The 11,325-nt window shown below is 43.4% G+C and overlaps 1 protein-coding gene across 1 annotated transcript; it reads right to left on the bottom strand.

Moving 5' to 3' along the window:
• Positions 1–408: 408 nt before the first annotated feature.
• LOC142246092 (fibroblast growth factor receptor substrate 2-like) lies at positions 409–10,148 on the bottom strand. The gene is made up of 6 exons (XM_075319111.1): positions 10,083–10,148; positions 6,881–7,067; positions 4,680–4,793; positions 4,153–4,155; positions 3,301–3,437; positions 409–3,218 (listed from the first exon to the last, which is right to left on the bottom strand). The coding sequence occupies exons 1-6, from the start codon at positions 10,146–10,148 to the stop codon at positions 2,391–2,393; spliced, it is 1,335 nt and encodes a 444-aa protein (XP_075175226.1). The 3' UTR covers positions 409–2,390.
• Positions 10,149–11,325: the final 1,177 nt, after the last annotated feature.

Here is an 11,325-nt window from a genome sequence, read left to right as displayed (position 1 = left end):
TAATGCTTTATTAACCACATTCAATTACACATTTAGTTTGTAACTAGTAAGAAATAATGCAAATTCAATAATAGACAACAAAAAGGTCATGTGACACTTCAGAACACAACTGTAACCAGACAAGATTTGGGTATCACAAATCAACAGTGCAAACTTTACACTGAAATGTTGGTTAAAACATCATGCGTCTTCTGGCTGTGCATTTGTTAAACAGAGCCAAAGTCTGATTTTAATCAAAAACATATAGTACAAAAAAAAAAAAATAAAGTTTCTAATACAATTCTGTAATAACCTCCTAATGAGACATGCACTTAATTATATAAGCTTGTATTTTTATGCAGAGTAGAATGTATCATGGCATAAAAAAAAAAAAAAAAAAAAAAAAAAAAAAAAAAATATTGCCTCGTCTAAAAATTCTATGACATCACTAAAAGGGTTTGTCCAAGACTGAGGTAAGGAAAGGCACATAAGGGTGCTTTACACACTGCCACATCTGCAATTGAAAACCGTTAAAAACTAGTATCAATTCATTAATCTGGCCCCAAGTACATGGTTTGTTAGTTTAATAAAAAGTGGTGGTTAGGTCTAAATCCATAAGCCTGCGGCCACATGAATCCTCACATTGTGCGCACTGAGGATTTGCTGGTTTCAGAGCCAGGAACGGTGGTGAGGAGTATGCAATATGCAGACTCCCAGCCAGAATCCGACTAGAAGGCGGTGGCCTTGCTCAATACACTTGCATTAAGCGAGGCCATGCCCCTCTAGTCGGAATGTGTCAAGGTGTCTGCATATCGCCTACTAGTGGCCACTGTTCCTGACTTTGAACCCGGCTAATCCTCAGTGATTGTGATGTTAAGATTTATAAATTTGCAGTCGCATAATTACGGCAGACTTTTGGATTTAGATTGGAAAACCCCTTAAAGTTACAAAAATAAAGCACATAACAGCTGTTAGGCCAATGATGCTCCATGCCAAGATTTCTCCATCTACAGTGCAACAATGGTGGAGACATCCCATCTAAAACATGTAACCTCTACAGCCAATTATTGGTCTCATGGCTGATTGCGAGCCCTTGGAGGTCAGCGACTAGCTGAAGCGGTTGTTCACAGGAGGTCTCTGCCACAGCCCTGTAAAGGGAGAAAGGCTGTCACAGGTCAGCAGAGAGGCAGGAGTGTCGCACAGCTTGGACCACAATGCACAGACCAGGCATGAGTCTCATGACCCTAATCTAACCATCTGATATATACACCTATGTGGCTGACTAATTTTGGTCAGGAAACCCATGGAGGGTCAGTTCATGGAAATTAACCTCTAATGTTTATTTGGATGTTTTGAAGTGACTGATAGCACAGCATGGTGTTCAAACCAGGCGCATAATGGTGTGCCCAAACAGCTAAGTGCACATTCCCACCTGCTTGTTTTCCCACCATCCATACCAGCCTTTCTTTGGCTCTGACAGTAGAGCCAAAGAAGAGAAAGAGGATAAACAAGCAGGTGGGAACGTGCACGCAACTGTGTGACCACGCAATAATGTGCCGAGCACCTAGCAAATAACCACTTGGCAAGAAGGCACGTATTTCACTAGGAATTGCTTCAGGTTTTTGTTTCCCCACTTAACATGTACCTTTAATAACTATTTTGGAATTGGACAATTTGGAGCAGAGATGTGTGCCATTTGCCACAGGGCAATTAGTCATATATGACTATTGACCATGTGTGAAGCCACTCTTGAAGTATCGATAGTAAAAAAGGACAGTATTGGGAATATACCTTTACATCAGCTGTAGCAATTCTTAGCAATCAATTAATGGTCAGTGTACATTTTTTAGGATTTTTTTTTTTTATAAAAAAGGTAAATGAAGTACAAGGCTTGGGTTACCCTCTGACATTTGGTGGCACAAGAATTACAGGATTAACATTACACAAATTGATAAGTTTTACAGGCGGCCTTACAACTTTTCCTGGTGGGAATATTGATGGCTAGAAGGCTCCCCTAATGGTTGCGTTAAATCAATACTTAGAACTTGAGTCAGTAGTTTTAGCGCTTGGTCTAAATACTAACCAAAAATGTATGAATAAAGTCTCAATTTTCTCTATATCAGCAAGTGACTAAATGTCATAGTGTAACCAACTGGATCCATGACCTAGTTAAATCGCTTTAATTAAGGAAGGAAAAAAAAGAAAAAAAAAAAAAAAAAAGTTAGTTATTCTAGTGAATTTTTAATGGCCACCAGATCACCAAGAAGTGCAAGAGTGCCCTTGCCGTTTCATTTCTAGGTTCCCATGTGTGAAGGCCACAACAATAGAGGAAAAGTCTAAGTTTTACATACTAAAATCATGAAAAAGCTTTGCTTAAGTCTACATCTATGGTTAAAAAGTGAACCAGGTGGTCAAACTGGGATAGGATTTCCATTATGTCTAGTTTTCCTAGTGCCCTCTTCGTTGGGCCAGTTTCTCTGGATAAGTGACAAAGCTGTGGTTTTTGTCAAGTCTACTTCTGTATAAAACTGAGACTGGTGGCACGTGTTCCATTGTACATCAGGACTTTGAGGTGTTTCAGGGTTGTCTGAGTCACAACCACTTTCCATCTCGACCTGGATATAATTGAGACTTTTTGATTCCATGGAGGCTTGCCTGACATCAAAATTAAAATAGAAGGGTACTCTGTCTTGATGCATTTTGGAACCTCTCGGAGAACACAATTTCTCTGTGCGCAATGAACAGCTGTCATCCTTCATGGTGCATATATTTTGCTCAAAATTATAACGTTCCTCAAAGATTGAAGGAGTAGACGCCCGGCTACCTACACATCCCAATATATCTTGCGTTAGATCATCAGTGCTTCGTGAGTCTGAGCTGGTGAATGAAACCAACATGCTCCGGGACCTAAGACACGATCCTGGAATAACTGGAACATTTTCATACCCCATTCTTTGTAAACAGGAGAATTCTCGACGGTCATCACTGTCATAGCCAGTGTCCCATATGACTCCATTTAAATCTTCAGATCGTATACTATCAAACGTTTCCATCTCCTCATTTTTTATCATGTTCCTAACCATACAAGCTTTGTCAAGTTGAAGTCCATGATGCTCCTCTACAACAAGAAAGCTTTGCATAGACATTTGACTCGTGCCACCATCTGAAGTCTTAGGCTGTAGACGCAAATGAGATCCGTTTTTACTGTTCACCTTGTTACATTCAGGATTTGTGCAGATCTAGAGGGAATAAATAAAATAAGTAAAATGTCAAAAAGGCAATGAAGACTACATGTCTGGCAAAGAATGAACTGATTCTCACTTCTGAATTTCTTGTGGAAGATGGAGCAGTGATTAATTCACTTCCAATAGGCTCTGGCCTCAGAGTAGATGAGATGAAGGAGGTTGCTGGGCAAGAGGGATAGGTCTCATACCGGTATGGGAAACTTTGTTCAGCATCTGATAAAGACCAATATGCAACATGAAATTCAGTAGCATAAAACAAGCAGTTATAGAGCCACGCCCACAAGGTCATAACAACAAGAACACATTTCCGGAGATAAATGGGATGATTCATTGGGACTAGCATTAGTATGCCAGTCTTAATCCAGGGTGCGATGGAGTAAGATGTGCGCACATCATTCATGGACCATGCTTGGATCACAACGGGTATATATTTTGGTTTAAATTTTACAACACTTATGGAGCAAGTTATGATAGATTTTTGGGATGGTTTTCAGCCATGACCTCTGTGATTGTGGAATATGGGGGGGGGGGGGGGGGTATAGGTTCATATTTTAGGAGCCATGCTCCATTCATTGTGTATCTCTTATGTCTGCAAGTTAACTAACTTACCTCAGTTACCATTTGCTTTCTTTTTGTTAAAGCCCCATTTCTTGACTATCTATGGTTTACTCCCCAGCTCTCCAAATACTGGGACTCACCCCCTACAGTGTTTGTCCCTAGGTTTGGGGGAGGAAGGCCTGGAATCCACCCAAACTGTTTACCTGGCGATTATTCAGCCTGGCTGAGCAGGAGGAGAGAAGGAGTAAGGCAGTGTCCCACTTACGATTGCCTCACGTGTATCTTGCGTGAGTTTCGCGGTGCATCACCAGTCACGGACTCACTCCACTCATAGGAGCGGGTCAGCTGCATAGAGAAGCATGCAACTGACCTGCTCCTGTGAGAAGAGTATGAGTCCGTGCTGGGGGGGGGGATGCACCGTAAAACTCGTGCGAGATACACGTGAGACAAACGCAAGTGGAACACCGGCCTAAGATTGATCCTCTGAGGGAGAGGCTGACACCCCAAAGAGACTGAAAAGCCCCGATTTCCCCTGGAAAAGTACTGCTGGAGATTTATGATTAACCTCCTGGGACATTTATCCCATTACTGGACTACTTTACCCTCTGTGTGGTAAATTCTTATGGACCGTATGATTTGCCTGGAATAAATAAATATTCTTTGGATTGCTCACTCAACTCTCGCCTTGTTGATTGTGTGATACGGGAGGAGGACTCCGTGACACCCCCCTAAACACCACTCACAGTTCAAATCTTTAAAAAATTAAACCACAAAATGAGCAAAAATAAGATATTATACAATTAAATAAATTGGGCCCTAAGAGTTCAGATCTTTTCGTTCAACTTTGGAAAATTCTCAATTGCAGTGACAGGGAGAAAGCAATCATTTAGCACTTACCTACAGGAGAGCCACCATCCGTATCAGAGATTACACTTATTCGATTCTTATTCATGCATACTTGTAATAAATTAAAGAGCTCTTCTGCACGGTTACATCGGAACCCAAAGATCCCTAGACAGAGGGGAAGAGGGGGGGGGGGGGGGTGAAAAAAAAATAAAATTTGAATCGAAAAGTAACTACATAAGTCACTGGTGTAAGGACTACACTGCTAAGTAAGGAACATTGAAATCTGATCGGCATGTGAGGTACCTATAGCCAGAGGTGTACTTAGGCTTTCCAGCACCCGGGGCAAAAATTCAGTTTGGTTTAAAAACCTCCTGCGTATGTGTGGCGCCCCTGAGGCTTCCGTCACCACAGAGGTACTGCACCTCAGCCAGAGGTGTGGTATCCCATCCCGGGTAAGAATGGGGTAATCTACTGGATCTACTGGTTCACAGACAAAACCTGCACACACCAATTGGTAGGTCACACTGGGTCAGGATTAAAGGCAGGCACTCCATTAATGCTGAGAGTAGTGACCAGTATGCCTGGTTATGGGTCCTTAAGTCCCATTCACTGGTCCATGAGGGGGTGGAGCCTACCAGGGAGAGTGTGGGAGGAGTCAGGGAGTAGAGCGGGGAACCAGTAAGTTCAAGCAGTCTGTCAGGATGAGTCGAGGAGTGAGGAGGTGGGCTGTCAGGAGAGGACAGCAGAGAGGACAGAGACAGAAAGAGGTTCCTGGTGGAGATCCTGGGGTCTTGCTAGGCCCAGGTGACACCGATAGAAGAGATTCCAGGGTGCCACGGAAGTACGAAAGTCCCGTGGCCCTGTTCCACTAGAATACCGGGTGGAGGTATCCGGCTGCAATACAGGGACGGTCCCTAAACTGAAAGAAGAAAGACATTACTTTTAGTGAAACCGAATGCCTCGGAGATCGTTGCAGGCACCCAAGGCCACAACCTGCCACAGACCACCTGCAAAGGGAAGCAAGATACAACTTAGGTCAGCCACCTTTTGGACAGGCCCTGTGGTGGAGGCGCAGGACAGCCAAGTGCAGTGTTGCGCTAGTGAGACAGCCAGACAGGACACTTTGAGGGGCGCACAGGTACTGACCCTTGAACTATCCAGGATCGGCGGAGGTCCCTGACAGCGGATCCTGGCATTCCGTGGGTAACCGGTCAGCTGCAGCATTGAAACTGAACAGTGAGTAAACGTCTTAACTGCAAGCCCTGTGTCGTCTGCTTTATCCTGCACCACATCAATAAACGCCATAGACTTTACTAACCACCAAAGGTTGCCCTGGGGTACCTGCTCTACCTGTGGAGAGCAAGAAACACCTCAGCTGCCATAACATCAGCCCCGGAGGTCCCTTCCAGCAGCTGCGGCTCTATAGCTGCAAATTACCACAGGGGGCGTCACAAATCTTATATAAAAACTTTATCATCTACCCCCATACCACCACATTTAATTGACTCTACCAGGGTCATGTAGTCGGGCCCCGCCACCGCTGACCACCCCAGACTAGTCCGGCCCGACTCAGTCACCCAAGGCCCTGGGGCGGGCGAGTCATATGGGCATGTAGGAACCTGCTATAGTGAATACATACATACATACATACTTTACATTTCAGAGTACAAACTGTCATTTTAGGTCATATTCAGTTATGCACCTGTTCACATTGCAGTTTTGGAGTGCCTTCAATCGTTTTGTCTATGACAGAGCCCATTGACCATAATAGGGTCCGATTTCCAACCTGGCATTTTACCAGTCATAGCATGTTCAATGTGAACAGCCCTCAAGTTCTAGATGTGTGATTGATTGTTAGAGCCTGGAGATTTATAGTGTAAACTTTTAACTTCTAGCTAGGAATGCAAAAAAAAAAAAAAAAAAAAAAAAAAAAAAAGTTGAACTTTGGCTTTTGGTGTCCTTAACAATAATTACACCAGGATTACTGGTGACGTAACCAGATCACAAGACTGTTCAGCATGGACTTTATAAACAGAGGTAATACTGGCCAAGAGCAGGTTCTCTACGCAAAGAGATTAGGATAGACTACCTGGACAAAAATCTATTTTATGAGGGAGGTTGAAGTGGAAACTCCAAATTCTCCTCAAAAATGTAAGGTTCTGCTCAGTTTCCATTCCAAGATCTCTTTAAGACGACAACTGCACATAACCCAACAGATTTTATTTTTTTTTCTATTTATAGACCAATATTACCTTCTCCCGTCTGACATCTCCTGCCAGAGACAAAGGAAAACAGATCGGCATCATAGCCGTACTTCATCAGGCTGATGTAAGGCCATTTCACAAAACCTCCTTTCTTAATATGAAAAATTAGAGTAGTCTCTGTAAGCTCCATGATTCCTGAGCAGACATTTTTTCCATTGTCATTCACGTTGTTAACCTTAAAATAAGAACAGAAAGGGCATATCAATAGGAGACTGTATGCTACCAAGAGTTTACCATAGCCAAGCTCTTCTACGGCCAATCACAGCTACCTAAGTGTTATAGCAAGGCAATGAAGATGCTTATATAGTAGATAGGGAAAAAGTGACCTTTAATTCCCCATACCCCTCCCCTTTAGGATCAGGCCAGATACAGATGTGTTCTGGAACAGTGGTTCTGTAAGATTATAGTCACACGTTGCAGCCATGGTGCCACAGTTTCCTGAAGCAGCTTAGCCTTAACCCCCTTCACCGCCGGGCGATTTTCCCTTTTTATATTTTTTCCAAGAGCCAAAACATTTATTTTTCTATCAATATAGCTAGTTGAGGGTTTGGGTTTATTGTGTGTAGAGTTGTGCTTTAAGGACATCCCTCATTTTTCCCATATAGTGATTGAAACCCCGGGGGGAATGGGGGGGGGGGGGCCACGGAAGCAATAAAATGAAATTGCCAAGAGAGTGCAATAACCAGCTTAAATTTAGCTCCTACAGTCACTATACAGTAAAACTGACCTGGCAGTATGATTCCACAAGTCAGTACAAGTTTGTAGATACATAATAATAATGATAAATATATATATTCTCCTTTACCGATCAGATTAATTAAATTATCTTTTGATAGTATGGGCATTATTTCCGAACACAGATACCAAATCTATTATTAATGTAAGTTTTAAATGGAGCAGCCCATCAGCATCCCGTGATTATGTCAAAGGGCCACTGATGCCAGCAAGGAATGGCAATATTCCCACCGCCACGTCAGACTGACCTAATAAGTTAACAGGCTCGGGTGGATCTCTGATCCACCCTTGCCTGCTGGCTGATCTGATCAGCAGACATACAAGGAAAGATGCAAGCTCACGTGTCAGGGACATAAAGGTACATCCTTGTTTGTGAAGCGGGTGACAACAAACCCAATCCCCGGCCCCCACCCTACACCCAGCAGGTGCACTTGCATCTAAGAGACACCCACCCCTCTTCTCTGAACAAGCTCTTTGACAGAGTACAATACTGTACAACACAGGGGCTATGGACAGCAAACCGTGCCATATAATTAAAACAAAAAAAAAAAAAAAAAAAAAAGTGTGGGGGGGTGGGAACGCAAAGAGAAGAAAGACAGACAATGCCCCTGGGAGAGAGAGAGACTTTTCAGTTACGTTCTTTCAATAAGCCTTTGGCACAGTTTTCTCTGCATCAAAAATGCAGCATCTTAGGCTCCTTTCACATTGTGTCTTACCTTCCGCTCACAGGTCCCGTCGGAGCATCCGTCTGAACTGCGCCTCCCCCACTCTGCAAAGCGTGTTCCGGACGCATGCGCCCGACAGGGCCATTCACTGTTATGGAGCGCACTGCGTTAGCGTGTGCTCTTTTTTGTGCCATTTTGTTGCATATATACACACACACACACACGTTTCTGCAGACGGACACCCGAACGTAGTGGACTATGTTCGGGTGTCCATCTGCAGAAACATATATATGCAAAAAAATATGGCACATAAAAAAAAAAAACAAAAAAAAAAAAAACACGCTAATGCAGTGCGCTCCATAACAGTGAATGGCCCTGTCGGGCGTATGCGTCCGGAACACGCTTTGCAGAGTGGGGGAGGGGGCGGTTCGGACGGATGCTCCGACGGGACCTGTGAGCGGAAGGTAAGACGCAATGTGAAAGGAGCCTTACAGTTTCCGTAGAGTGGATGGGATTTATATCTAGAGATCTCCTGTCCACTGTTGCTTCTCCTCAGCATGAAATGACCTGCAGTGCACCTTTCAGATCTGCAGAATGTCAATTTCTCCTGTGGATATTCAGCATTTTTCTGTGTAGATTTTCCACAGACTTGCATTAGATGCAGATAACCCATACATGCTTTTTTTTTTATTCAAGGGGACTTGTCAGGTACAATATATACCCAAAACCACGAGCAGTTCTGGATGCATATTGCTAATCCCTGCCTAACCATCCGTATATACACTAGCATAGATAAAGATCTTTAGAAAAATGTAGTTCTAAAGAGGCTTCATAATGTGCTAATGAGCACACGGACTAGTCCCAAGGGCATTATATCCCACGACTAGCCACTTTCTTAGTATATTAGTATGCCCACAAGGGTGTGCTAACAGGCCATTCAATTCAGCATCACACCACCAGCGGTGATGTGTGTACCTGTGTTCGCTGAGACAGCTCTTCTGAATACAGTGCATTTACGGTCACGCGTAGTAGACCTCTATGAAGTCGGGACGCATACACCCGGCTTCATACTGCACATGACTGGAAGTGCCCGGCATTCAGAATCGTGGTAACAGCGAACACAGGTATGCGCGGCACTGCTGGTGATGCGGAATTGAATAGCATTTTACGACACCCACAGGAGTGTACTAACATATGGGCAGCTAGAACACCCTTTCAATTAGTCCCCATGGCCATTAGCATGAGATAGATAGTATTTCTAAAGATCTCTATGTCACTAGATACCGGGACGGTGAAACAGGGATTCGCAATATGCACCTAGAACTGCTTGTGGTTCTGGGTGTATATTGGACCTGAGAGGTTCACTTTAAAATGTGTTTCCACAGAAGAAATGCATAAAAAAAAAAAAAAAAAAAAAAAAAAAAAAAAAAACCCAACACACACACACACACACACACACACACACACACACCACATTTCATCCACACCTCAGTATGTCAATGCCAAATTCCAGGGAGTATCATAAATAAAGCTTGATCTACGAACAAAAAGGCAAAAACCACGTAAATATAACAACAGGTAAGAATTTAAATATGTGCAAAATATTCTTGGGTAAAGGTCACCAAAAGCAAAAATTGGGGGAAATGTAGCCTTATATCAAACTGCAAGATGCCTAAACAGTATTATTTGTAGAAGGGTATAAGCAAAAGTGGGAAGGGGCAGGAAATAGTTACCCCAGCTGCCCCTTGTGATGGGCCCTGAAGATGCACTCATATGGTGAATACACTCACCCGAAAGCAGCTTGCCCCATCTTCCAGATCACAACTTTTAGCACTGCGGCAGTGACAAATCCCCATGTCTCCTACAAGGCAAAGGAACAAATACAGAGGATGGTTTTCTGGAGTTTAATGTGTTACACAATTAATTAATCATTAAACCTGTTTATCCATCAAACATTTCATGGGCTAAAAATCATCAACTAGTAACAAACACTATACACCGAAAGATTTTTTTTTTTTTAGATCACCTTCTGCAAGAACCACTGGTTACAACCAAGGTGTTCACTTTGAAGTGTGCTCCTCTGAGCAGTTTCTCCATGTGATCACCTTTTTAATGACTGAAGATGTGAACCCACCCAATGGAAATCCCTAATTGGATAAGCAAATATTCATAGCTTAAGGCTATGTGCCCATGGGAGATCGTACCTGTGGACTTTTATGCAGGTATTTCCGCAGGTTTACGCAGCAACACACTGGAATCCTCAGCTATCCATTGCTGCAGTATTTTTGCAGAATTGTTGCGGTAAACCTGCGGAAACAGTGCGGAATTCCTTCAGAATTCCAGCCCTGTACATCCATAGTGGAGGGGCGGGAATTCCGCAGATAATTCCGCATGAATAATGGACATGCAGTTACGTGCAGCTGCGAGAAATCCGCAGCATTTTCCACAGCCGCAAATACCGCAACATTGATACAGCACTCCCCAAATCCCATAGGATAACATGGGGAGTGTCCGTACTTGCGTAAACCTGTGGATTTTTCTAGAAAGTCTAGAAAATCCGTGGGTTTTCCATGGCAAAATCCACGGTTACTTTCTCCCGTGGTCACATAGCCTAAAAATCCTCCATAACCTCTGATAGATTCACAAACAGTTGCCTGTAAACCACTGCAGAATATAAGGCATCATAGTAAGGCCACGTGCACACGTTGAGTATTTGGTGAGTTTTTTACCTTAGTATTTTTAGCCAAAACCAGGAGTGGGTGATAAATACAGAAGTGGTGCCCGTGTTCCTACTCTGCGTTTCCTCTGATTGTTCCACTCTTGGTTTTGGTTACAAATACTGAGATAAAAAAACTCACCAAATACTCAGTGTGTGCACATGGCCTTAGGTCGGTTTCACACATCCGGCATTTCGCCCCTTTGCCGAATCCGTCACACTCCAGTAAAGTGCAATACAGTACAATGGCATTGCAGCAAGCTCCGCCACATGCACCGATCACATGACAGCATGTGACCGGAGCTTGCCACGATGCC

This window comes from Anomaloglossus baeobatrachus, chromosome 7 (assembly GCF_048569485.1).
Source record: "Anomaloglossus baeobatrachus isolate aAnoBae1 chromosome 7, aAnoBae1.hap1, whole genome shotgun sequence".
In the NCBI taxonomy this organism is placed as follows: Eukaryota; Metazoa; Chordata; class Amphibia; order Anura; family Aromobatidae; genus Anomaloglossus; species Anomaloglossus baeobatrachus.
This window is presented reverse-complemented; position numbering and strand designations above follow the sequence as displayed.

Coding starts and splice junctions, on each gene's coding strand:
- LOC142246092 (XM_075319111.1), bottom strand. CDS start 10,148: ATGGGGATTTGTCACTGCCGCAGTGCTAAAAGTTGTGATCTGGAAGAT. Junction 7,068..10,082: donor ATGGGGCAAGCTGCTTTCGG/GTGAGTGTATTC, acceptor TCTTATTTTAAG/GTTAACAACGTGAATGACAA. Junction 3,219..3,300: donor CTTCCACAAGAAATTCAGAA/GTGAGAATCAGT, acceptor TATTCCCTCTAG/ATCTGCACAAATCCTGAATG.